The sequence below is a fragment of the Vipera berus genome (assembly GCF_964194415.1).
Source record: "Vipera berus genome assembly, chromosome: 16".
Classification (NCBI taxonomy): domain Eukaryota; kingdom Metazoa; phylum Chordata; class Lepidosauria; order Squamata; family Viperidae; genus Vipera; species Vipera berus.
The window spans coordinates 2,202,138-2,229,709 of NC_138219.1; the positions used below are offsets into that span (position 1 = coordinate 2,202,138).

Genomic DNA, 27,572 nt, shown 5'->3' on the forward strand with positions numbered 1-27,572 from the left:
GTTCCCCACTGTACCTGGGTTCGCCATCTCGGTTTCCGCATTGCCTTCTCCTTCAGCCGGGCCTGGATTTGCAGCCCCAACACGGGACAGCCTTCTCTTCTCTGAGGGAGTCAAAGGCAACTCTCAGCATGTCAGTTGCTTGCTCCAGGAACCGGCTGGAATGGGCCGGTCTCTCGTCCTCATCCTCGCTGAGGTGGAGCAACCTCTCCATTTCTTGTTTCCAGCCTGGTGGGTTCTGACAGTAGTTATGCAGAGACAGATGGTTCTCAACTTACAACCATTTGTTTAGCAAACATTCTGTTAGAATCCATTTATATTTCATTTCTAACTATCTCCTCTGAGCTAAACCCAAATCTCATCTTCCCCTGGATTCTGCCATATTCCCAAGGGGGAGAGGAAACAGGCATGGGGCTTTATGGCTTTCACCTCCTCCACTAAATGTAACCTTTTGTTTATTCCGCCTGCCTGCTATCCATCACAATATAACCAATTGCTTTCTTACTAGGCATTCCCTCTTATCTTACGGGCAGCTAGGAAAGGGGGTGGGGAGAGGAGAAATACAAACCTCCGGGATCTGGTTTATTTCTCCAAATGAAGTGTGAGGAGTGGTGGAAATGATTGTGCTGCAAACGGACTTTTATCTCTTCTTTCCCACGATGGACTTGCCACCTGGAGATTGGCTGATCTGGAACTGACCGAATGAACTGTGGGGTGGGGTTTGCTTGGGGACGCTTTAAAAATACCAATCTGTGAGGGAATTCCTCAGATCCTGTCTATTATGCCTGCTATCTCCTATTTCTTAGTAAAAGTTCCTGCTTGGAAAAATGTGTCTCCAAGAGTTCTACTTTCTTAAGATGTAGGCTGAGGTGGGTTCTTACGCATTCAAAATGGCAACATCACCAAAAAAGCAACTAACAACCCGGTCCTTGTATTTACAACCACCACAGCAACCCAACAGCCACGTGATCAAAATGCTGAGCACTTGGTAACCAGCGCGTGTTTATGAGGGTTGCAGCATTCTGGGTTCAAGTGATCTCACAACCTCCCCAGCCAGCAAAGGCAATGGGGGTGGGGGAGCCAGATTCGCTTAACGACTGTGTGATTCACATAACAACTGCAGGGATTCATTTAAGAGCTGTGGCAGAAACGGTCATGAAATCAGAGGAGTCACTTAGCCAACCCCTTTGCTTAGCAATGGATATTCTGGTCTGAATTGTGGTGGTACCTACCTGTTGTTTGTTTACTCTGGCAAGATTCTGTCTGTAGGCGAACAACAATGAAGAAGCAACTCGGAAAGAACTACACCTTTTGGTTCTTGGGTGTGACCTAGCACTGCAGTCACACATGTTTTCCTGCTCTGCTTATTTATTTGAGTCCAATATTTCATTGGCGACCATCCCAGTTGGAACCAAAATTCTTGATTTGGGTGGGTTTGAAGCAGATTTAAAAAATATTTTCCAATATATCACTGAATAAGAGAAACGGAAATCTGTCTCTCCTCCTTCCCCGATAATCTGATTTTACCAGAAAATGTAGTCCTTGGCTTAGGACTCACAATTGGGACTGGAATAGCCGTTGCTAAGTGATAGGGTCATTGAGTGAATATTGTCCAATTTTATGACCGTTGGACTTTATGCAGCAGTCATAACTGCAGGAAGCAGTTGTAAGTCACTTTTTCAGCACTGTTGTAACTTTGAAGGTCATAAAACTCATGGCCATAAGTCAAGGGACTCCCTGTAGCTAAACCTTGGCGAAGGTGAAGTTAATCAGAACAAAAGAAGAGTTTGCTTTGTTCCTATGAGTAGATCTACCTCTCCTGAGGCCTCCAGTTCCTCTCTCATCCTCCGCAGGTCCAAGGACATTGAAGTCTGTGGTTTCAACGGCACCGCAGCCTTCATGGAGGTCCGTATCCAGTCCATTGTGGTGGAGTTCATCTTGACCCACGTGGAACAGATATTTGGAGGTGCTCCTCTATGTGGTAAGTCCTTCAACTCGTTTCTTCGGTTTTTTGCAATATCAGGAAAAAGTTTTTTTAAAAAAAAGTTGGTTGCAGCAACCAGAAAAGCCCAAACAATCCTAAGCTGCATCAACAGAAGGATAGTATTAAGATCAGCGAAGCGTTACTACCACTTTATAAGGCCTTGGTAAGGCCACACTCGGAATATTGATGGCATCCAGTTTTGGCCACCCCAATCCCCACCCCGCCACAATAATGTTGAGACTCTAGAAAGTGTGCAGAGAAGAGCAACAAAAAGATCTGATGGCTAAATCGTACAATGAACAGTTGAGGGAGCTAGGTGTGTCTGGATTGGGGGGAACATGATAGGGGTCTTCCCATATTTGAGGGGCTGCCAAAGAGAAGAGGAGGTCAAGCTATTCCCCAAAGCACCCGAAGGCAGGACAAGAAGCAATGGATGGAAACTAATCAAGGAGAGAAGCAACCTAGAACTAAGGAGAAATTTCGTGACTTTTGGAGCAATTAATCAGTAGAACGGCTTCCCTCCAGAAGTCATGGGTGCTCCATCGCTGGAGGTTTTCAAGAAGAGATTGGATAACCATTGGGGCAGAATGATACGGGGTCTCCAGCTTAAACAGGGTTTGGGGTAGAAGACTTCCAAGGTCATTTCCAACTGCGTTGTTCTGTTGTTCTGTATAAATGTATCATCGTTCCTAGGTGGCACCCTTGAATCCATCAGGAGGTCCTTGCTTGGTATGTCCCCGGTGGTCCTTCCTGAGTACTGTACTCCCTACAATGTGCCCACCATGCTGAATCAAGGGGATGGGCCCCCCCAGATGAGACCTTATCACACCATCATTGAACTCAGTGAAAGCAAGTAAGTGGATGTCAGGACCCACCCCAATCCACATCTTCGGAAAATAAAGAACTCTTGGAGCCAGGTCTTATCCAAGAGGAGTTTTTACTAGGACATGATCGGTTGTGGAAATACAAGACAGGATCTGGCATTGTGTTACACTTTGATACTTTATAAAGAGTTCCCGGTTCAACCCCCTCCCCTCAAACCCATTTGGTCAGACCCACATCAATTAAACTTAGGTGTCAAACCCTTTGGTGGGAAAGAGGGATCTTCCCGTGCCTTTATGACTATTGCCTCCTTCCTTCAAATGGAGATACAAACCAGATCTCCTTCTCCCTTCCCTCCCTTTGTTGTCCTCAGTTCAAAAGGTTTTCCCTGGTCTTTGAAGACAGCCTACAGGCAGGCTGAATAAACATCTTCTCTTCTCCCCTCGGGAAAATGGCAGAATCCAGGGAGGGGTATAATATTTTAGACATACGTTTATGAATGGGATATAAATGGATTCTGACAGTGGACATCTCTTCTGCCTTCTCCTATTCCCTCCAAGAGGAGAACAGCTTCTCCAGACCAAGGGCTCTTCTGAATGATGGTCCTGAACATCAAGAGGAGACTCGGAAGACCGGTCTGGTCTTGCTCACAAGGGATGGATCCCACAGGTTGATCCATTTCCTCTCCTAGGAGGAGCAACCTTCACCACCTTCACCCACCATATTTAGGATGAGGTTCTCCCTCTTGTACTGGCATGTGACTGACCATCAGCCCATCAGCTGGACATTGTCCATTTAACTGTTAACTGCTCCAGCCTTGATCAGCACCAGGCTCCTGGCTCATTTCTAGCAAAAGGCCACCCAGTCGGCTCCAGTATGGTGGGATCCTTTGGTGTTTCTCTGCCAGAGCTTCTGCCGTGGCTGCACCCAACAGCTCTTCGTTTCACCACTTCCTTCCTTGCCCTCAGCCAGCTAACAGTTGACACCACACCCCCTGATTTCCTGCTGCCCACTAAGGCATCTAATCTTCCCCGGCAGATTCTTAAGTGATTTCATTTCCAATCTTAGCGGTTTCTAATCCACTGTTTCTCAAAGCTTGTTTTGCATCGGAGGCAAATAGCCAGAGAGCAGTTTGTTTATTTTAATTTTTGTTAAATTTATTTGCCGCCTAGGTACAATCTCAACATTCTGCTTTCCCAATTTTGATCTGGCATGTAATCTGTCGTCCGTGTTTTTAAGGGCTGTCAAAATCTGTTGGGTGGCCCAAGCATTCATAGCATAACCAGGAATGGAAAGGTGTACTAGCTAAGTTGTAAATCTCCAAATACTTAAACCCTTCTTCAGGAATTATCTTACTCAGCAGAAGACTCTCAGAGTCAACTCAGCCACATCTGCCTCTTTATTGTATACAAAAATGACATTTGTGCACAGAGATAATTTTTTCCTACTGTAGGATGCAGAAATCAAGTCCCTTCATCTTGATCTAATCACATCTGGCCAATAAAGCTATTCCATTCCATTCTGAGCTGAAGCTCCAAGACTTAAAGTCTAAGTTCTTCTCTCCAATCCAAGAGATACTTCAGCATTCTTTGAGGGCCTTGGGGGACACCACCTCGTTGTCGATGTGGTCTCCTGCTTGGATGAGGGGTGTGTGTGTTGGACTGGAGGACCTTCCGTGTTCTTTCCAACTCTATTATTCCATTCAGTTATTGCTATTCACTTTATGATTGTATTCATTCCATTAAGCCCAAAGAAAGTCTGGAATGGTATAGGGCAGTGATGGCGAACCTTTTAGAGACCGAGTGCCCAAACTGCAACCCAAAACCCACTTATGTATCATCGGGTGCCGGGTGGGCGTGGCCCACTGGGTGGGCGTGGCTGCGGTGGTAATGGCGGACTGGGTGGGACTAAAAAGTTCAATCAGTTCCAACTTTGCAAGAACTTTTTTTTCCCCGCAAGAATTTGAAATTGATTGATTGAACCTTTTTTTTTTGCATATGGCGGCAGAAGTCTAAAGTGAAAAGATTTTATAAAACCCAGCTGAAGGCCTAGGACTGGGGCGACGGCACGCGTATCCACAGAGAGGGCTCTGCGTGCCACCTGTGGCACCTGTGCCATAGGTTCGCCACCACGGATATAGGATCTCCTGCCATGGGCAGGAGTTTGGACTAGAAGAATCCCAATGACCCTTCCAGCTCTATGATTCTATGTTCTATGTTGACATGGGACTCTTTGGTTCTAGTCTCACCAGCTTCATTGTCATGGTTCTGATGAATGAGACAAATCAAACAAATTGCAGGCATATTGTTTGCAGCATTGACATTCATCTCTTGGGGAGAGGGGGTCCCCTAAATGCACAGCTTCCCCCCAGAGTACTTTGTAACCTGAATCCCTCCTCTTTGCAGAAGAAAAGGGTCCCTCAAAGCCAAAAAATGGAAGTCTATCTTCAACCTGGGACGATCCAGCCACGACTCCAAACGCAAGTTGAATAAGCTAGAAGACAAAGGTAAGAGACATCTGGTCCTCACCCACACGAAACCCACGCGTGGAGCATAGCAATCTGTGCCAAGCACACATGCAGAGAGTTCTCCCTTCCCCAACGTGTCTTTGCCCCCACCTTTCCAAGGAAGGGGCTTGAGAAAGGCCACTCTCACGGAAACCGGGGCTCAGAATTGAGTTTGCCCTTGTGACATAGGCACATTTCCCCCTCCTGCTACTGCTCCAGGGTGAGGGTCAAAATATGGCTTCTAGGTGGTTACGCCGCGCCGAATGACGGCTATCTCCTGGCCGCCCGCCCTGAGGCTTCGTTGGAGCCGCGGAGACAGTGACAATCAGCTGTTCCGCGGCTCGTAAACTTCCCCTTCGGGAGAAGAGGGGGAGGTGAGCTTTCTCGGATAGTGGTAGAGCTCCCCAAGACCTCCCAGAATTATCTGGGGGTCGGAGGGTGAGAGCTCCCACGGAGTCCGAGGCTTTCTCCGAGTCCAGGATGCCTTTGCTCCGTGTAGGAGCGAAGCCAGACGCTGCATCCACATCTGCGGATTATAGTGATTTATGTGTGCCTTTAAAGCAGACAGAGCTGACCAGGAGGAGTAAAGTTGCTTTTTTTCCTCCCTTTTTTTGTTGTGTTCCAATACACACAAAGGGAATAAACCTGTGTATAGCAAAACATGTGTTCCTGCAATACTTTTCTGTGAGAAATACTTGATTTTCTGGAAAACTTCCTGGGGTGCCAACAATTATATATAAAGGTAAAGGTTCCCCTGCACGTGCGTGCTAGTCGTTTCTGACTCTAGGGGCCGGTGCTCATCTCCGTTTCAAAGCCGAAGAGCCAGCGCTTGTCCGAGGACGACTCCGTGGTCATGTGGCCGGCATGACTAGACGCCAAAGGCGCACGGAATGCTGTTACCTTCCCACCGTAGCGGTCCCTATTTTTCTACTTGCATTTTTACGTGCTTTTGAACTGCTAGGTTGGCAGAAGCTGGGACGAGTAACAGGCGCTCACACTGTTACGCGGCACTCGGGATTCGACCCGCCAAACTGCCGACCTTCTGATCGACAAGCTCAGCGTCCTAACCCACTCAGCCACCGCGTCCCTTTACCTTTACCTTTACATAAAGTTACATGGAGTTAAACCTGTTACCTGGGTGTCCATTTCAATGAGGTCTGATGAAAGCATGGGCTTTTTTTACTTTAATAAGTCAAAATACAACATAACGATGTTAGTTAGCAAGTGCAACAATACTACAAAGTCCCTGTTGATATTTTAAAAAAATCCATGTTGTGTGGGAACTGTGGAGAAGGGAGATAAAGCAAGGAGAAGGGGATTCGGCTTGGCATTCTAGTCTCCCCCCAAGTGTGTCTTTCTGGCTTCCCATGGTCTTCTTCTCTTCACTGCCCAAGCCAAGATCTAGTGATAGCCATAAAGATGGGCAAGATTCTTAGCCAGCTGGGCCTTTGCCCAAACTAGGATCTGATCCGGAACGGTAGATGTTATGTACTGGAACGTAATGATGCAAGCCATTCACCCTCGCCTGTTGTGGAGACGCTAAATAGGCATTTCCTGCCAAGCCGAGGCTAGCCCTCAGGGACTAGCTAGCTAGCTTAATGGTCAGTCCCAACATTTTTGACGGGAACATTCGTATTTGGGGCCGGAGAATTCAGGCAGGTAATTGGAGGAATACCTGAGGGCTTATGTGTATGAGTACTGGCCATTACCTGTAGCTGGGCAGTTGTTTTCTGGAGACAATAAAGAGATGCTTTGATGCTGTGTCACTCCTTGCCTATTGGCTTAACCCACTACATGAAAGTAGATCTTTATTTATGCATTAGTAAAAAGAGACCCTCCATGGATACAAGATACAATAAGGGCCCCTTAGAAAGGTTGGGAAACCCTTTTGTTGTTGTTGTTAGTTGTGAAGTCCTGTCCGACCCATGGACAACATTCCTCCAGGCCTTCCTGTCCTCCACCATCTTCTGGAGTCCATTTAAGATCACACCTACTGCTTCAGTGACTCCATCCAGCCACCTCATTCTCTGTCGTCCCCTTCTTCTCTTGCCCTCAATCTTCCTTCGATGCCCCTTCCAACAGAATAACAAACATATTGGATTTGGAATGAGTTTCTTTCACTGCTTAGCATAATTTGACACATCTGTAATCTAGTAAGCATGCTCACTAGCTTGATGTGTACCATGTAACATTTCATATCATCCCACGATAGTCTTGGCATGATGTTGTGAAGGCCCAATTGCATACTCGGGAGGTGTGTTTCCCACATTATAATCAGTTTTCAGGTTACTAAAGTTCAAATCTGCAGGCAGTTCTTATGTCTGGCTGGTTCAAATCAATTCCCATCGCAACTTTGAATGTTCTCTAAGTGACTGGCCATAAGGTGAGGGCTACCTGAATTTTCCCAGGGAGCCAGTGGCCTTTTGTAAGAAACCAACATCTGCCTTCCTCTCAGAAAACATTTGAGATTGAAGGAATTCTTGCTAACACAGCCCAATCCTGCCTTTTCTGTTCCAGAGGACAAACTGGGTAAGCTACGGCTGCGTCCAGCCAAAAGCATGGACTCCCTCAGCTGTCTGCCGTCGGTCGGTGACGGTAGGTCGAGAAATCTGCAAATTTTTTTTTTAAAAAAGCAATAGATTATAAATCTGATGCTAACTATGGCTAAACTGTTAGGAACCTCCGTGGGATGGTAGGAATGGCGACGAAATGCCTGCTTCCTCCACTTCTCTGTTCCCTGGTGATTCCTCCCAGGTCTGGCCGCTTGTTTTATAATAATTTTATTAGGATGTTCATAATTTGTTATTTATGGTAGTGGAAGCAACCCAAAGTAGCTTGATAACGAGGCAGGTGGCCAACAAAATAAGTAATCCAAATGAAAGTAAAGATAGTAGGGAATTGGGGAAGGGAAAGAAAGGAGAAAAAGAGCTATAGATAAAGGGGGAAAGAAGAAAAAGCCTCTATTATATTTTGTTCTGATCTGTTCTGTCCTATTCCTATAATGTTCTACTTTATTCTGTTCTCTTCTATGCTATTCCTTTTGTATTCTGTTCTATTCTATTTTTGTTCTGTTCTGTTCTGTCCTATTCCTATTATGTTCTATTTTATTCTGTTCTGTTCTATGCTATTCCTTTTGAATTCTGTTCTGTTCTATTTTTGTTCTGTTCTGTCCTATTCCTATTATGTTCTATTTTATTCTGTTCTGTTCTATGCTATTTCTATTGTATTCTATTCTGTTCTATTTTTGTTCTGTTCTGTTCTGTCCTATTTCTATTATGTTCTATTTTATTCTGTTCTGTTCTATGCTACTTCTATTGTATTCTGTTCTGTTATATTTTTGTTCTGTTCTGTCCTATTTCTATTATGTTCTATTTTATTCTGTTCTGTTCTATGCTATTCCTATTGTATTCTGTTCTGTTCTATTTTTGTTCTGTTCTGTTCTGTCCTATTCCTATTTTCTTCTATTTTTCTTCTGTTCTGTTCTAATTTATTCTGTTCTGTTCTATGCTATTCCTATTATATTCTATTCTGTTCTATTTTTATTCTGTTCTGTTCTATTGTACTCTGTTCTGTTCTATTTTATTCTGTTCTGTTCTATGCTATTCCTATTGTGTTCTGTTCTGTTCTCTCCTATCTGTTCTGTTTTGTGCTATTCCTATCCTATTCTGTTCTGTTTTATTTTTATTCTGGATACCTGGGCATTGCTCCACAACTCTCTCTGACCGGTCCCTTTCTTCTGCATGCAGACGATGCTCACCTGAGGTCAGGAATATCTCCAAACCACGAGTGCTTTGATGGTCCAGTTTCACTCAACAGCAGCTTCTCTGAATCTGGGTACATGTCTGCCAAGAGTAAATCTGAAGACACACAGGAGGAAGCCACCAAGTCAGAACCCACCACTCCCCAAAGCAGCAGGTCCAGTCTTGTCGGAGGGTCCTCTCAAGGACGTTCGCCCAAAAGCTCAAAGAACCGGGCTGAGAAGTGTGCCGGGGTCCATATCTCGGGACCCTTCTCGGTCACCGTCCCATTCCACATCACCTCCAACCTCACTTTGTCCCGGCTGACCAGAGGTCTGGAGTGTCCAGCGCTGAGCCAGTGCACCGAGGAGACTCCGGAGGCCCTTTCTTCCAACGGAGAAGACTTTCCCAAGGGGACAGAAGACATGGAGACACGGATGCCCGTCCTCACTGCCAATGAGGAAGTAGACGAAGGTCAGCGTTAACGTTTGTATTTGAACAAAGAAAAAAAAACACAATTACTTTTCTTTCTACTTGGAAATCACTTCTGGACTTTTTGCTTGAGGTGAAAAAAACATGAAATTTTGATTTTTGGGTTTTACCAACTAGATAGGCCTGGAGGAATGTTGTCCATGGGATCGCGATGGGTCAGAGACGACTTCGCAACTAACAACAACAACAACTAGATAGCTTTGTTGTTATAGAAATGGCTGCTCTATGCTATTATGTAAAAGTAAAAAGCTGAGGTTTGATATTATTTTATTTTACTGCACCAAAGGAAACCAACGCCTTCGCTTTTCCCTCCCCTACTTTTCCTACTATTTTCCTTTGTATTTTTGTATTTTATATTATAAACTAAAAAAAAACCTAAAAAAATTGTTAAATGTTTATACTGTAACTGTGACTGATAATAATAGAATAGTTGTCAAGGATAGGCACTAATGATTTCAAGAGGACTGGATACCAATGATGCAGTCTAGCTAAATGTCTGTGGAGATTCTCCATCAGGCAGGTCAAGGTTGATCCCAAAGGCGCTTTTTTCAGGAGGCAACTGGATTTTCCTATTTATTTATTTTTTGAAGAGGTTTCGCTTCTCATCCCAGAAGCTTCTTCAGCTCCGACTGGATGGTGGGGAATGGAAGGATTTATACTCCTTGCAGACAGCTGGTTATTTGCATGCTTTTAGAAAGTGGTTGAGGACCTTGGGGACACAAATAAACCTCCAAGTGGCCTCAGCAGCTCTCCAAAAGACTGCAAGTGACCAGCTGTAAATCCTTCCCTTCCCACACCATCCAGTCCGAGCTGAAGAAGCTTCTGGGATGAGAAGCAAAACGTCTTCAAAGAAAAACAGGGAAGTCCAGTTGCCTCGTGAAAAAAGCATTTTGGGGACAATGATGGCGTGTTTGCGGGTTGCCCCAGTGATTTCCACCTCCTTCAAATAGGAAGCCAACGTAACCTTTTAAGCTAATCAATTGCACATTCCTTCTAGTCAATTTCACTATCTCAATAGAAAATTCTTTACTTTGATTTTTCCCTGGTATTTCTCACTCGCAGGCAACTGGTTCATACTTATGACTGTTGCTGCGTCCCAAAATCACGTGATTCCCCTTTTGCGACGTTCTGACAAGCAAAATGAACGGGGAACCCAGATACACTTAACAACCGGGGTTACTAACTTAACTACTGGAGTGATTCACTTAACAGCCGTGGCAAGAAAGATGGTAAAATGAGACACAACTCACTTAACAAACGTCTCACTTAACAGCAGAAATTTGGGGTCTGATTGTGGTTCGAAGTCGAGAACTGCCTCTATTTGTACTCAGTAAGGACCTAGTCCCTACTGTGAAATCTGGACTGTTTTTTGTTTTTGTTTTGCCTGCATGCATTTTAGGAACAAACGTCGAAGCCGAAATGGACCCTGAAGATAGCCGGATGTCTATGCAAGTCGAGGACTCCTTCTCTTTCCTGGACGGCGCCGACGCCTGGATCGACACTGTGCTGGCAGAGGATCAGCTGCAGCCGGAGGCCAGGCAGTGCCCGGAGGTTCCACCACATGGCTTGGAGAGCTTACCAAGCATGGAAGATGATTTGGGAAGCGGGTTTATGCATGAGATGATGGCAGCTGGGGTGGAGGTGAGTGCCGTGGTTTGGCCGTCTTTTTTTACCGCTTTTCCTCAGCCTGAGGGAAAAAGGCCTTTCTGAGCAACAGGAGGGGAAGCATCATGCAGAGTACGCTTTGGACACCATCTCCTCACTGTATCCTTGTGGTAGCTTTCCTTCTTATTGCTTTCCTCCTCCAGTTTTCCCCACAACAACCCTGTCAGTTGGCTTGGGCTGAGAAAAACCAACTGGCCCAATGCCTCCCAGTTGGCTTCCATGGCTAAGGCAGGACTAGAACTCAGAGTCTCCCAGTGATTGGCCCAAAGTCACCCAATTGGCTTTCATGCCTAAGGCAGGACTAGAACTCACAGCCTCTTGGCAATGTTGCCCTGAGTCTTCGGAGAAGGGCGGGATATAAATGGGATTAAAAAAAACAACTCATTTTCTCTTAGTGATTGGCCCAAAGTCACCCAGCTGGCTTTTGTGCCTAAGGCAGAACTAGAACTCACAGCCTCTTGGCAATTGGCTCAAAATCACCCAGCTGGCTTTGCTGCCTAAGGCAGAACTAGAACTCACCCTCTCCCATTTTCTAGCCTACCGCTTTCACCTAGTGCCTGAAATGGCAAATATTATTCTCGTTGATTTTTATGAAGAGAAAGTGTAAGTGAAAAATGGATGTTCTGTCTTTTTTTTTCTTTCTCAAATTAACTGTGTGAAGGTTATCCGTACGTGCTTTCTCTATGAATTTTTCAGAAATTAAGTTATAGGCCTTGTTTCTAAGGCTTTCTCCTTCCTTCCACCCCCTTTAGCTGGAGATGTATCATACAATGCCACACCTGGATTACCTGTCCATTGAAGAATGCATGAATGAGCATTCAGAAGGAGAAGACGACCAGTACTACCTCGCCATGGGATTCACTGAGGAAGAGTCCTCTGAGGAGGTAGATGCTGAGGAGATCTACCTGAGCGCTTTTGATGACCTCAGCCCCTTAGCAGGCAAACCAGAACATCGTCAGCAACCTGAGGGACATCAAACTCCTCACATCCCCTCATCAAAACTCACCGTGGAAGATCAGACCTCCAGGACGGCTTCAGAAACCTTAGCTGAAGATCCAAAGAGCTCACGTTTACCTGAACCTGGCCTGGAACCTCAGCAAGGTCTCTTCTCAACTTGTGACCTAGTAGTAACCGTGGGCCTGGATCCAAAATTAGCCAAGCCACATGAAGTGGAATTGGATTCCAGAAGCAAGACCGGTGAGGTGGAAGGCCACCTGACTGACCAAGCTGAGATAGCACCCGTTTTTTCAATGTTGCAAATCGAAGAGGCAAATGTTGGAAGTGTGGCTGGTCTCTCTGTCCATAAAACTGGGTGTCCTGAAGAAGTTGCTGACCTAAAAACTCTAGATTCAGAATCTGGCGGGGGAAATGGCGAGGATGATAAGGGAGAACCCATGATTTCATCGTTGCAGATAGAAGATAGAAATGTTGGGAACGGAGTGGATCTCTTTGTCGAAAAAACTGGACTTCCTGACAAAGTTACCTTCCAAACACCTAGGGATCCAGAGTCTGAAAACCAACCAATCAAATCAAGTACTGAAGAGAAGTGGCAACCTCAGAACACATCTACAAGTGAACAGACTTCACCTCTTCCTTGCAGCATGAGAGTAGACGTTCCTCCAGAGATGGTTGGAAGATGTAACAAACCCTTGGGTGACACACTTGTGGTTCAAGAGACAGGAGAAATGCATCATGGAGATGCTGCACAAGCTGCTTCATCTGTGGAGGAACTTAACTTTCTTCAAAGTTTGATTCCTTCTTTACTGGATAATAATCCTGAGAAAATAAACTTCCCAGCACCAAATCCAGAGCATATCTCTTCTTCTTATTCTCCTGCATCTTTGTCTGACAGTTGCATGGACTCTGAAGACTTCCCCCTCGCAGCCTCTCCTCCAAAACCTGGCCTAGAAAGTCTTCTGCAGAAACCTCAGACTGGATTGCCACTGGAAGCTTCACATGCTCCAAAGCACGAACTCTTGGATGGAAGCGTCCAGATGAAGTTGGCATCTACGACTCCCCAAGTTCAGCAAGTGAAATCGTTCCCAGTGGTGCCCCCGAAGCCCCAGTTTGCCAAGTTGCCACCTTCCTTAAAGCCAGTGATTCCCAGCAAGGAACATCTCATCCCTGTCCTAGTTAAGACCAGTGAGAGTGGGAACAAGCAGGAACTCAACCAAAGCTCTCTGAAAAGGCCTTTCCACTTGACCAGCTGGGACCAAAGGACAGAACATTTTCCAGCGTCTCCTAGTGGCCCACCCAGCTCTTCTGAGAATTGTTGTTGCAGCAATTCAGATGTCCTCCCAAAGCAACGCAATTCCATGCCTGTGAGCTTGGAGAAGTTCAGCAAGGACTGTAAGAACACGGAGGACGTCACCCCAAAGCCACCGCCTTCTTCACGGGACAAATGCTTTTCGTGGACCAAGAGTGGGGAGGTTGGAGGCGGCAGCCTTCCTCTCATGAAGGGCCTCCAACCAGGACGTTTAGAGAAACAGAACAGCAGACAACACGACGAAGGGAAAGGATATCTGCCTGGAGCAGAGAGGCCCACCAAGGAGGGCTTGGAGACCACTCCCCAGAAGCAGCGCTGGAGCAACTGGCGCTACAGTGGAAGCATGTCGTTCGATGAGGCCGTGGCCCTCGCCAAGGAGAGACACGTGGCCCAGGCTCCCATGCGGAGAATGCAAACCTACTCCTATGGTGAAGTGGATGGTTCGCAGGGAGGGTCCCGAATGGAGAAGACTGCTCCTGCCCACAAGCCTGTCCCGAGGTCTCCTCAAAGGCCGCTGAGTTGCATAAGCCCAGCTGGACCTCCAGAAGCTCATCTTCCAGGAAAGATGCTTTGTCCTCCAGGCTTGCCTGACGGCATCCCGGAAAGTCTGCACACCCAGGATCAGGAAGAGTCCTCTTTTTCTCAGGACTTTCCTCTGAGGAACAGAGTCAGCTTATCCAAGATCGGACGGCGCTTGTCCGTGTCTGATGAAGCCTGCTTTGGATTGTCCCACGAGCAGAGGTGACTGGTTAGCCCCACCTGTCCTCCTGTGGGGCCAACCCAGGCCACCCTGCCTTGGTGGGGGCTCCCGCCATGACACAACACACCTTGGAACTTCCAGGGATGTTGGCTCAAAATCAAAGCTGAGATCTGTCTAATCCAGCCTTCTTCAAGCCCTGGGGCCCAAAGGGTGTCTCCTCTTCGGCAAACAGAAATAATGTGATCATAATGGCTCAAAGAAAACTAGAATACAAAGGTCAAATTTATCTTTTTACCGGTATTAAAATATTGACAAATCCTGATCTATAAAGAGCATTAATAAAGGGCCCACACATATAGTTCCCATTTAGAGACTGTTGTGTAGTGGGTTCTGGAGAGCAGGAAGGATGCCGAGACGATGAGTACAACATAACAGCTCTTTATTAGGTGAAAGTGACTGTACTGGGGAATAGGGGCTACCTGCACTCTTTATATACCTGGCCAGTACCTGGCCAGGTACACAGCCAACCAATCGGATTGAACCTCTGTTTCTCGCCAAAACTGCTTCCCGCCAAAACTGTTACAGTTCGACACCTCCTGGTGGTGACTCTTATATAAAGCTTCAGGTGTTCCTAAAAAGCCTAATACATAACAGAGACTATCTTGTTTAGTGACTCTTTGTAGTCACAAGACGTAATGGGTAAAAATTTATCAAGGACAGATCCAACCTAGAACTAAGGAGGAATTTCCTGACAATGGGAGCAATCAACCAGTGGAATGGCTTGCCTCCAGAAGTTGTGGATGCTCCATCACTGGAGGTTTTCGAGAAGAGATTGGAAGACATTTAACTAGGATGGTATAGGGTCTCCTGCCTGAGCAGAGGGTTGGACTAGAAGACCTCCAAGGTCCCTTCCAACCCTCGGAGTCTATGATTCTAAGTTGCTTTGTGGTACTGAAAAGCAGAGGAATGCTAACATCAGTTGAAGTTTCACCTAGTGACCATTATACTGAATGGCTGAGTTACAGGTCCCATATGCGATCTCTTAAATGAGGGCTACCTGTATATAATTTCAAATTAAGATGGACTGAGGGGAGGAGGAAGGTTAAGGATCAGAAATACTGTTCCTAAACAAAACAACTGTGGGGGAAAAATTGTGTGTCTTGAGAAAGTAGCTCAAACGTTCCACAAACTGCAGGTATCTGTAGCCCAAAACTCTCCCGTCTCCTCTGAGATAGCCTCAGATTGAGGAAAACAATTTCCCTTCTAAACGTTGGAAGGGGCCAGCATTTATTACTCTGTTTTCTGTTCTGGGGACTAAACTGGCTTTTTTTGTTAATGCAATGACTGTGTCCTCATCACACAAGGGCCCAAGTAAACAGTCTTATGGTACAGTGGGATTATGCGATACCCAAAATAGAGCAAGACAAGAGCTGAACCACAATGAGCCAAGGAGTATAAACTCATCCCTTAGGTATGTTCAGCACACCTAGTTTTAATACAGCTTAAGGCCTTAAAATATTTTTTTAAAAAAGAGGAAAGAAAACAATATGAAATCTTGCTGTCAGATTTCAGTATTATGAAACTGATGAGGTTCTGGGCTGCGAAAATAAACCCTATTCGTGCCTTAGAGCAGTATTTTTCAAACTTGGCAACTTTGAGATGGGTGGATTTCAACTCCCAGAATTTCCCTGCCATCATACTTTAAGATGCCTGAATGACAACTTCCAGAATTCTGGGAATTGAAGTCTAAATATATCTTAGTTCCCAAAGTTACAAACACTGCCTTAAAAGAGTGTTGTATTATAGATGCAATTCATTGTGGTTTAACTGTGGCATTAGCAGGTTATTTGAATACAATGTACTACATTTAAAATAGAAAAGGGTATGGATTGTACATATCAAGACACCTATTTGGGTGGAAATGTAATCTAAAAGGGTAGAATATCTTGTTATGAAGCAAGAGAGCTGGCTGGCAAAAAGTTGGGTGTCTGATTGCTCTTTTTCCAAGTTATTAAAGTTACTGACTGATCTGAAAGTAATTGGATCTGACAGCATAATTAATGTATATTGAGTACAGGTTCCTGTTATATACTGTGATCGGTGAGACACTGAAGAGACGAGAGTGAAAGTAACAGTTCATTTATTCCAGGGGTAGGCAACCTCGGCTCTTTTATGACTCATGGACTTCAACTCCCAGAATTCCTGAGTCAGCATAGCTACCCCTGGTTTATTCAGTCAACACAGAAGCGGCTCTAACAGACGCTTGACAAGCAAACATTCCCTCCTAAAACACAAGCTTGCAAAGTCATAGACATAGACAGACAGACAGTTAAGGATTTGAACTACAACGACAGTTAACCATTTATAACTGCCCTTATGTATTTACATTAATACACAACAGTTCCTTTGTGCTATTTTAATGGCAAGGATACTAGCAAGAATGTTAGTCCGTATGCTTAGACAAAGTATGAACAGATCCTGTCAGGTTTTCATACCCAGTTAAGAGTTTTAAAATTGGAAAATTAATGCCTTTGGAGATTCTCAGTCATCCAGGTCACGGTTGGCCCAAAGGTACTTTTTTTCCAAAAGGCAACTGGACTTTTTGTTTTTTCCTTTGAAAACATTTTTCAATAATTGGAATGCTTGTTTACATGTTCATTTTTATATAAAATAGTCAGAAATTAAGCTCTACTTTTACACATAAATGCCCGTAGTGTATCTAATAATATGGGAGGTAATTTAATGTAATTTAATGGAACGTTGTCCACAGGGTCGTGATGGGTCGGACACGACTTCGCAGCTAACAACAACAAATTTAATGTTGTGGCTAAATGCATTGGGCAGGAAACCAGGAATTTGCAAGTTTGAGTCTTGTCATAACACAAAGCCAGCTGGGGCTCCCTCCATCTAAGCCCTGGAAAGGCGGCCAGGCCAAGTCCCTTCTGCAAATGATAGATTAGATTAGATTAGATTAGATTTGGATAGATATATAGATAGATAAGGATAGATATGGATATAGATAAGGATAGATATATAGATAAGGATGCCCCCTCATGGATTACTTCCTTGTCGTGGCAAAGGGGTTTGCGTAATCAATGAAGCTATGAGCTATGCCATGCAGGGCCACCCAAGACGGACAGGTCATATTAGAGAGTTCTGACAAAACGTGATCCACTAGAGAAGGAAATGGCAACCCAGTCCAGTATCTTTGCCATGAAAACCTCATGGACAGTACCCAAAGGCAAAAAGATATGAAGGCCTGGAGGAATGTTGTCCATGGGGTTGCGATGGGTCGGAGACGACTTCACAACTAACAAGAAGATAAGAATAGATAAGGACAGATATATAGATTTATAGATAAGGATACATAGATACATAAGGATATAGATGAGGATAGATGATATAGATAAGGATATATAGATAAGGAGAGATAAGGAGAGATATATAGATAGATAAAAGATAGATAGATAAAAATTACATGTGGATAACAACTAGGAGAGATTCAACCTAGAAATAAGGAGGAATTTCCTGACACTTGAGAACAATCAACCAAAGGAACAGAAGTTCCCTTCAGAAGTCGTGGGAGCTTCATCACTAGAGACTTTTAAGAAGAGACAGGACAGCCATCTACCAGGAATGATGTTTTAGGGGTGGACTAGAATTCCCACCGAGATGGTAAGCGTGCTGGGTGGGAGGAAGGAATTATGGGGGTTGTAGTCTGGAGTCGCATCCACCCACGCGCAGAAGGAATCCTGCTAATTTCCAGTGACACTTGCAGACTTAGCAGCACGCGAGGGGAAGCTATTTTCGACGCTGGAGGTTTTACTTGGGCGCCCCCCAAAGAAAGACGAGCCCAAAACTGCCCACGGGAGGAAGCGCAGAGAACCGGAAGTTGACAAAGGCAAGATGGCGCTCAAGCCGCGCTTAGGTATCGGCGGCTCGCCAGGAGGGCGGTAACCGGAAATTGCGTATAGTGCACTTCCGGCTTGTGTTTCTAAAGCGCTGTTTCTGTCATTGTACGACAGGCCGCATCTTTAAAAGCACCCCTCGTTGACACGAAGCCGGGTGCTCCGTCCCCAAGCGCCCTCCCGCCGGTCGCCCTCTCAAAATCAAGATGGAGGCCCGAGTCCCCCCCCCCTCTCTCTCTCTCTCTCTCTCTCTCTCTCTCTCTCTCCTCAAAATGGCCGCTACCGGAAGACTAGGCCATCCGGGCGCCCAGCTTCCGGCGACCGGCGGGCGGAGGCGGGGCTTGCGTGTGGGTGGCTTCCGCTCCCCCGTCGGGCCCCGCTGGCGGCGAGGGAAGAAGGCGGAAGTTGTGGGAGCGAGGAAGGCGGGCGGGCGTCGCGGTGCGCATGCGCTGATCTTCATGGAGCGCCGAGGGGCTCCGAGCGACGGAGGGCAGCCCAGGTGAGGACGGCGCCTCCCGGGCGGGGCGGGGCCCAGCCACCCCCCCCCCCGCTGGGCTTCCGCCTCCCTCAGCGACCCGCTTCTTTCTCCGGAGGCCCCGCGGCCTTTCCCCGCCTGGCTCTTCGGAGCGCTTCCCAAGCAGGAGGAGGCGGAGGCCGCGCCTCCCCGAGGAGACACGGAGGGGGTCGTGGGGGGTGGTGGTGGTCTGGGGTCGCCATGGGCCCCGGCGGGGCGATGGGGAAGCCGCCCCCTGCCCAGTTCCCTCCCCAGAGAACACAGAGCCCCAGGGCGCCTTGGAGGTCATCTAGTCGGGCTCTCCGGCCAGGGGCCGCGTATCCCAGCCCGGTGGCTTGTCCAGAAACCTCCGGCGATGGAGCCCCGGATTGCTCCTGGACGCCCCCCCCACCGGCCTTCTGGACCCCCCCCCCCCAGTCCGCAGGACCTCGTGTTGGTAGGGGGGTTGGTGGGGCGGGCAGCCAGCCAGATGTTGAGGCTGGGTTGGGCATTTTTTTTTAAAAAAATCCACCTCTGGGGAGGGGCAGATGGGGGTGCTTGGTGGTGGGGGGGGGCGGTTTCCAAGGTCTCATCATCAGGTTGCAACCGGTCTCAGGTCGAGCCGCCTTTGATAATGGATTGAGGGCGATTCTGTTTTTTTTATTATTATTAATATTATTATCAAACTTTTATTCATAAAACATGAACCTCAAGTCAACTGAACACTCAAATTGACTGGCGCTGATGGTATATTCCATCCTAGGTATCCACCAGGTATCTCCTTAAAATATAAGATGATGATGATGATGATGATTATTATTATTACTATTATTATTATCTTTTATTCATGAAACACGAACCTCAGTCAACTGAACATTCAAACTGACTGGCACTGATGGTTGACACGGGTTGCTGCCAGCATCCTAGATATCAACCAGGTATCTCCTTAAAATGTAAGATTATTATCATTATCATTATTATTATCTTTTATTCATTAAACACAAACTTCAGTCAACTGAACACTCAAATTGACTGTCACTGATGGTTGACACAGGTTGCTGCCAGCATCCTAGGTATCAACCAGGTACCTCCTTAAAATATAAGATTATTATTATGATTATTATTTTTATTCATTAAACACGAACCTCAGTCAACTGAGCACTCAAACTGACTGGCACTAATGGTTGACATGGGTTGCTGCCGGTATCCTAGGTATCAACCAGGTACCTCCATAAAATGTAAGAAGTTCCTAGTGGCGCAGATTTTTGTAGCATTGCTGGAGTTATAGCAGGAGGTGCAGTTTCTTGATGTATTTTGCAAAGTTTATTATTGTTATTGTGGTTGGCCCCACGCTCAGCCAGAGGTTTAGACTGATATTTTTATCCACCTCTGGAGTCCTTCCCAAGGAACCTGGATAGAGAGACGTGGATGTTTGATGGGGTTAAAAGTCTCATGCCAGAATGTGAGGTTATTATTGTTATCGTGGATGGTCATATAGCCAGATGTTCAGGCTGGATTTGGCATATTTGTCCACCTCTGGAGAGCTTTCCCAGGACCTGGGAGAGGTAGATGTTATAATAAATATACTGCTCAAAAAAAAAGGGAACAGAAAATAAGACATCCTACTATTAAATATAGTACATTGTGTTGTTTAAGTATTCCCTTTATTTTTTTGAGCAGTATATAAATATTTGGTTACAGAACGTAAGATGTTCCAAGTACAGCTGCCTTTTGCAATTAACTGCTGGTGAATTTGTCAATACCAATAGTATTATAATATTCTGGTTGGTTGCACCGTCAGCCAGATGCTTAGACTGGATTTGGCATTTTTATCCACCTCTGGAGTGCTTCCTCAGGACCTGGGAGAGGCAGATGTTATTATCTAGTAATATTGAAAATACCGTTGCTCCAAATACAGCTGCCTTTTGCAATGAACTGATGGCAAATTTGTCAATACCAATAGTATTATAATATTGTGGTTGGTTGCACCGTCAGCCAGATGTTTAGACTGGAGTTGGCATTTTTATCCACTTAGTCTTTCGCAAGGACCTGGGAGAAGCAGGTGTTTGATAGTATTAGTGGTCTCGTCCCAGGATGTAAGCTTATTATGGATCATCGCACGGTCAGCCAGATGTTTAGACCAGTTTGGGCATTTTTGTCCAGCTCTGCAGTTCTTCCCAAAGACCTGAGATAGACAAGATTGTCAGAATCCATTTATATTTCATTTCTAACTATCTCCTCTGATCTAAAACCAAATCTCACCTTTCCCTGGATTCTGCCATACCTTCAAGGGGGAGAGGGGATATGCATGCGGATTTTATTGCTTTCATTTCCTCTATTAGCCACAATGTAACCTTTTGTTTATTCCCTTTGTCTGCTATCCATTACAATGTAACAAAGTGCCTCCTATACCAGGAGTAGGCAACCTTGGCTCTTTTATGACTCGTGGACTTCAACTCCCAGAATTCCTGAGCCAGCATGGCTGGCTCAGGAATTCTGGGAGTTGAAGTCCACGAGTCATAAAAGAGCCAAGGTTGCCTATCCCTGTCCTATACTATGCATCTCTCTGAACTAGCAAAGTGGGAGGGAAAGAGATACAAACCTTTGGTTTCTTTCTCCATCCTCCAAAGGAGGTGTGAAGAGCTATGGAATGCTGCTGACGGAACTGGATTGATGTTATCTTCCCTTTCCCACGATGGATTTACCACCTGGGGATTGGCCGGTCTGAACCGCCCGGATGAACTGTCGGGTGGGGTTTGCTTAGGGACACTTTAAAATATCGATCTGTAAGGGAATCCCTCAGATCCTGTCTATTATGCCTGCTATCTCCTATTCTTAATAAAAATTGGAAGAAACTGTTTCCAAGAGTTCAGCTTTCTTAAGATGTGGGCTTGAAGTAGGTCCTGACACAGATGTTATTATTTAATAATATTAAAGGTCTTGTCCGCAGGCTGTAAACTGTTCCAAGCACAGCTGCCTTTTGCGATTAACCAAGGAGGATTTTGTCAGTGTATTACTGTATATTACCAGAATTACGGTTACTTGGACCATCAGTCAGATGTTTAGACTGGGCATGGCATTTTTAATCCACTATCAAGTCCTTTCCAAGGACCTGGGATAGGCAGATAATCACTGACTGTGTTGATTGCCTTTATTTAGTATCTCATTATGATTCATGTTTGCTTAATTAATATCCTATGATTATCACTGAGTTTGTATCTTATCAATCAATCAATCAATCAATCAGAATAGAGCTGGAAAGGGACCTTGGAAGTCTTCTAGTCCAATTCGCTGCTCAAGCAGAAGACCCTGTGTCACAGTTCCGGCTGATGAAACTCTTCAAAAGAACTTTGAGGGATTGTTTACCGTAAAGATTCTTTTATTTGAGAAACAAAATATCGGCACTACGTGGTTAAAGCCAAAAACAAAATTGCCTCCTCCAATTAACAGGCATAAATCATATTCCCCAATTAGTTTGAAGCACAGGCTTGCTCTCCAGCCCACCAAATCTTTATCAACTCTAGGCCCGATAACCTTGGATTCCTACGGCTGAGTTATTATTGCTATGACTAACTGGACTCTCATCCACATCCCCCCCACTCCCAGCATCAACTAACTCTAAAAGTGAAAGAGAAAAGATGGCTACATTTCCATCTGTTGTCAAAGCAAGAACATCCAATGTTAGCAGCGTTGACATCCTAGACCAGGGGTAGGCAACCTCGGCTCTTTTATGACTCATGGACTTCAACTCCCAGAATTCCTGAGTCAGCATAGCTGGGAGTTGAAGTCCATGAGTCATAAAAGAGCCGAGGTTGCCTACTCCTGCCCTAGACCAGTGACTGTCCAGTCTCTTCTTAAAAACCTTGAGTGATGAAGCACCCACAATTTCTGGAGGCAAAGCTGTTCCACTGGTTAATTGTCCTCGCTGTTAGGAAGTTTCTGCTTAATTTCAGGTTGCTTCTCTCCTTGATTAGTTTCCATCCATTGCTTCTTGTCTGGCCTCCAGGTGCTTTGGGGAATAGGATGACACCCCCCCTCTTCTTTGTGGCAGCCCCTCAAATACTGGAAGACTGTTATCATGTCTGCCCTAGTCCTTCTTTTCTCTAGACTGGCCATGCCCAAATCCTGCAACCGTTCTTCATATGTTTTAGTCTCCAGGCCTTTGATCATCTTAGTAGCTCTTCTTTGCACTTTTTCCAAAGTCTTAACATCTTTTATGTAGTATGGTGATCAAAACTGGATGCAGTATTCCAGGTGTGGCCTTACTAAATATATAAAGCGGTGCTAATATTTCACGTGATTTTGATTCTGTGCCTCTCTTTAGGATTGTATTAGCTTTTTTGGCTGCTGCCGCACATGGCTGGCTCATGTTTAAGTGATTGTACACGAGGACTCCAAGGTCCCTCTCACAGTTACTGTTTTTGAGCCAGGTTTTGCCTAATCTTACGATTTATGATTGTATTTTATGATTAGGGTCATGATTTATCACTTGTTGCTTGCGTGTACACCGAGAGGTTATGCACCAGAGACAAATTCCTTATGTGTCCAATCACCACTTGGCCAATAAAGAATTATATTAAAGGTTTGATTGCAAGATGTAAGCCCTGCCAAGTCAAACTTCCTTTTGCAATTGATTGGTGAGAATTTCATCAATGCCAGTGGATTCAAATGGTATTCCAGATGTTTTGGGATGGTACCCAAGGCACCTATTACAATTGGGCTATTGGGACTACCTTTGCTTGCAGGACTTTGCATTTTGTCTCTTCTGTTCTGATGTACCCAGGTATTTATTACGGTTGCTCACACAGTCAGCCAGATGTTTAGATCGGCATTTGGCATTTTTACCTACCACTCAAGTCCTTTCTAAGGATCTGGCATAGGCAGATGTCGTTCCTTGGTGGTGCTAAAAGATGGAAACCCTTCCAAGTTCTTCTGCAATTTCCTTCTGGGGATTTTGTCAATGCCAATTATTATTTATGTCCCACCATTTTTTATATAGTTGCTTTCAATATGAATAAGGGACGCGGTGGCTCAGTGGGTTAGGACGCTGAGCTTGTCGATCAGATGGTCGGCAGTTTGGGAGGTCGAATCCCGAGTGCCGCGTAGCAGAGTGAGCGCCTGTTACTCGTCCCAGCTTCTGCCAACCTAGCAGTTCGAAAGCACGTAAAAACGCAAGTAGAAAAATAGGGACCACTCCGGTGGGAAGGTAACAGCGTTCCGTGCGCCTTTGGCGTCTAGTCATGCTGGCCACATGACCACGGAGACGTCCTCGGACAAGCGGCTTTGAAACGGAGATGAGCACCGGCCCCTAGAGTCGGAAACGACTAGCACGCCTGTGCGGGGGAACATTTACCTTTCAATATGAGATGGGAGGCATATAAATTTAATAAATAAATATATACCTCAACCAAACATACCTCTACATTTTCTCCGCAAACAACCATCCTTTGTTCATTGGTTTACAGAAGAATACTGTAGAGAGCCACTTTGGTTGTGGTTAAAGCACCAGGTTAGAAATCATGAGACGGTGAGTTCTAGTCCCGCCTTAAGCATGAGAGCCAGCTGGGTGACTTTGGGCCAGTCACCAGGAGACGGCGAGTTCTAGTCCCGCCTTAGCCATGAAAACTGGCTGGGTGACCTTGGGCCAGTCGCTCAAGTCTCATCCCAACTCGTCTCACAGGGTTGTTGTGGGGAAATTAGGAAGAGGAAGGAGTATTTATGTATGTTTGTTGCCTTGAGTTGTTGATAAAAATAATAAACGTGGGGTAGACGGAGGGAGGAGGAGAAAGAGTTTGATTCCTGGCTTAGCAGAGATTTAATATGGGAATGGCCCCCTCTGGTGATATATATATAAGGGCAGCAAATTAATAAATGTCCCCATCAGGTTTTGACTGCTCTTGCTTCTTCAGTGGAAGTTTGATTTCCCCCCCCCCTTCTGCCTGCCCAGGCAAGGGCATCTCGGGCATGGAGATTGCGCAATGCTATTCAAGAGCTCATGAAGGCCCACTTGTGGACATGGCAATCATCTAGAATTGCAGAATCGGGAAGCCAGTTTGGAGTCGGGGCCAAGGCATTGACCTAGAAAGCAAGAGATGGCGAGCTCTGGGCCTCTCCTAGCATGAAAACCCTCTGGGCCCAGTCCTCACTGGGTGGTGGTCACCGTTGGTACGGGAAAAGAGGCAGAAGGATTCGGTACGTTTGCTATCTTCAGTTGTATTTTTAAAAGGTGGGATAAAAACAACCACCAATAAATAGCAGCTTCTTTAAAAAAAAAAGTCCCTGGCAGAGTGGAATGGCTTGCCTCCCGGAGTTGTAGCTTCCTCCATCACTGAGGATTTTCAAGGAAACATTGAGCGGCCGTTTGTCCAAGATGGTTGGAGGGCTTCTGCCTTGGGAGTAAGTAACCCAGGCAGTGCATGAAGCAGAGGTGTAGTGTGTGCGGTTCTCGAAGCGCACATAACTGCCCGTGGCGCCGCGTTTTGCACCACTTCCACATGCTCTTCAAGGGCAGCCCCACGCAGAGCACATTACCGTAGTCTATCCAGGAGGTGACTAGGGCATGGGTGACGGTGAGTGTGGCTCCCAGTCTGGGAATGAAGCTGTGCAGAGACCCTTCTGGCCACAACTCTTTTGAGTCGGAGCCCAGGAGGGCCCCCACATTGTCGTAAGCAGCTGCCAGGACTCCGTTCTTCACTGGCCTACGTCTAGTACAAATAGTCCTCAATTTACGACCGTTCAATTTAGCAACCGTTCCAAGTTACAACGGCACGGAAAAGAAAGTGAGATCTGCCCCGTTGGAGACATCACGATCCAAATTCGGATGCCTGGCAAGTGGTTCACATTGATGACGGTTGCAGCGTGTGAGGTTAACGTGATCCCCTTTTGTGAGACCATCTGACAGGCAAAGTCAACGGGGAAGCCAGATTCGCTTACTAACTTAACCAACCACAGTTACTCACTGAACAGCTGTATCATCCGTCGCCCACTTGGTTCGTTAGCAACGAAAGGGTCCTGGCCCATTTTGCACCTTTTACTGAGAGCTGAAGTGGTTGCAGAAGGAACGAAGGGGAATCTATAAAAACTGCAATTAACTTTCCCTTTCACCCTGGCCCATCCGCCTGTTACGGGTCAATGTCCAATTAGCGGTCCTGGGTTCACGCCTTCTGCATCTCCACATTCTTTCGGTTGACCTTGGGCTGGGCTGCAGCTGGCACAGCTTGGTTCCTTACTCCCACCCCCCCACCCCGTTCTCCATCCCACACTCCGATCTCCTCCCCGTTGCCAATGTCCTGCTGGCAGATGAGGAGGCAAAGCTAGCAGAATGACAGCCATGACAAACTGTTTTCCAGGAAGGTCATAAAATAGGGGGAAAATTCACTTAACAACTGTCTTGCTTAGCTGTGGAAATGTTTGAGCTCAATTGTGGTCATAAGTTGAGGACTCTCTGTAAAATACAGGAACGTGGTCTTCCTGAATGTCTTTTGTTTTTTCCCCCCTAACTTTCTTTTAGGTTTTGGATGAAGTAACTCTGAAGAAGGGACAGTGAAAAGAAAAGGAAGTCCAGGGTGAGAACTTCTGATGCATAACCGACTAAAGAAATGAAGGGGTGAGAACCATATTTTGAATATATTATTAGCCATAAACAATAGCAAGCTTCTTGGCGCCAGGTGCTCTTGCTAAAATAGCATCCGAGCTGGAAAGATAAATTAATTTGTTCATAAGTTAAAAGAGAGGTCTCCCATGAATGCAAGGTGAGACGCCCTTAAAAAGGTAAGAAATCACTTTTTCTGCAGTTCAGACTTTTCGGCTTTCAAACGCCTTTGTCAATTAGCCAGCATCATTGGTGTCATGAAGCATCCAGAGAGCATGCTCAGTAGTTCTATTTGTACCATGCAACAATTAAAAGCATCCCATGATATTCTTAGCCACGATCATGTTGGTGACCAATGATCGAATATTCAGGAGGTGTGTTTCCTACATTAGAGTGAGATTTCAATTGTGGTGGCTCAGTGGTTTAGGATGCAGTGTTGCAGGCTGACTCTGGCCGCTGCTGGGAGTTCGATCCTCGTGGCTCAAGGTTGACTCAGCCTTCCATCCTTCCGAGGTCGGTAAAATGAGGACCCACAGATTGTTTGGGGCAACATGCTATCTCTGTAAACCATTTAGAGAGGGCTATAAAGCACTATGAAGTGGTATAGAAGTCTTAAGTGCTATTGCTATCTCTTTGGGCAATTCTACTCTGGCCAGTCCTTATTGGAATCTACATTCGTGCTGGTTACTTCAAAGAACAACGTTTATCAAAGATGCTCCTTGTTGCTAAAACCAATTATTCAGAGAGACACCCCTCTCTTGCTCCCATCAGTATTAGTGGTCGAAGACCCAGTGTAGGACGAGACTTAATAAAAAAGAGAGAGCTTTGGATTCTCCTGTCCGGGAGAATAAACAGGCAATTTTTGAACTGAATTTCCCTTCCCCTTCTGGCCAACGTGATCTTCCTAGGGCCGAGTTTCCACCTTTGGCCACTCTTATTAGATGTGTGGACTTGAACTCCCAGAATTTCCCAGCCAGCCATGTAGGAGAGGGTTGAGCTCCTAGGCAACTGCTCCTTCTGTAAAACATGATAGCAAGCTTTGGGTTTATTTCAGAGGGACTAGCCCAGGTTCCTCCAAGTACTACTGGATGCTACGACTGCTGAAAGTTGGGCTTCAGTTATAGTTGGCACTTTTCTCTTGCTAAGTGAGGCAGTTGTTTGTTGGCTTTTGCCCCAATTGACGTCTTTTCTTGCCAAAGTTCATAGGGAGCTCACTCCCTGATATCCGGGACGCTGCTTATAAACGCTTATATGTGCTTAGAGCTCGGAGCATCGTTAAAAGACCCCACACACCCACTTCACGGTCTGTTTCTGTTGCTCCCCTCTGCGAGGAGGTTTCGAAGTATTTAGAGCAGGACTACCCGATTCTGTAATAGCTTTGTTCCCTATGCCCTCCGTCTGGCAAACTCTC

The 27,572-nt window shown here is 45.8% G+C and overlaps 2 protein-coding genes across 8 annotated transcripts in view; both read left to right on the forward strand.

Annotated features, from left to right (window-relative positions):
* Positions 1 to 16,234, forward strand: part of ARHGAP30 (Rho GTPase activating protein 30) — a 50,678-nt gene extending 34,444 nt beyond the window's left edge. Inside the window, exons 6-12 of the mRNA XM_081340275.1 lie at positions 1,851 to 1,978; positions 2,675 to 2,834; positions 5,209 to 5,309; positions 7,827 to 7,904; positions 9,056 to 9,520; positions 10,938 to 11,179; positions 11,956 to 16,234. Of these exons, the coding sequence (XP_081196401.1) occupies positions 1,851 to 1,978; positions 2,675 to 2,834; positions 5,209 to 5,309; positions 7,827 to 7,904; positions 9,056 to 9,520; positions 10,938 to 11,179; positions 11,956 to 14,214 (3,433 nt within the window). The 3' untranslated portion in view covers positions 14,215 to 16,234. The remainder of the gene's footprint in view (positions 1 to 1,850; positions 1,979 to 2,674; positions 2,835 to 5,208; positions 5,310 to 7,826; positions 7,905 to 9,055; positions 9,521 to 10,937; positions 11,180 to 11,955) is intronic.
* Positions 16,235 to 18,453: 2,219 nt separating this feature from the next.
* The window catches only part of USF1 (upstream transcription factor 1), a 29,065-nt gene continuing 19,946 nt past the window's right edge, over positions 18,454 to 27,572 (forward strand). For 3 of the 7 annotated variants that reach the window (XM_081340513.1, XM_081340507.1, XM_081340511.1), the window contains exons 1-2: positions 18,460 to 18,576; positions 26,081 to 26,176. In XM_081340513.1, coding sequence (XP_081196639.1) covers positions 26,169 to 26,176 — 8 coding nt within the window. In that variant the 5' untranslated portion in view covers positions 18,460 to 18,576; positions 26,081 to 26,168. Of the gene's footprint in view, positions 18,577 to 24,305; positions 24,763 to 26,080; positions 26,177 to 27,572 lie in introns of those variants that run through there. The other 4 variants (XM_081340509.1, XM_081340512.1, XM_081340508.1 and 1 more) reach the window with 2 other exon arrangements.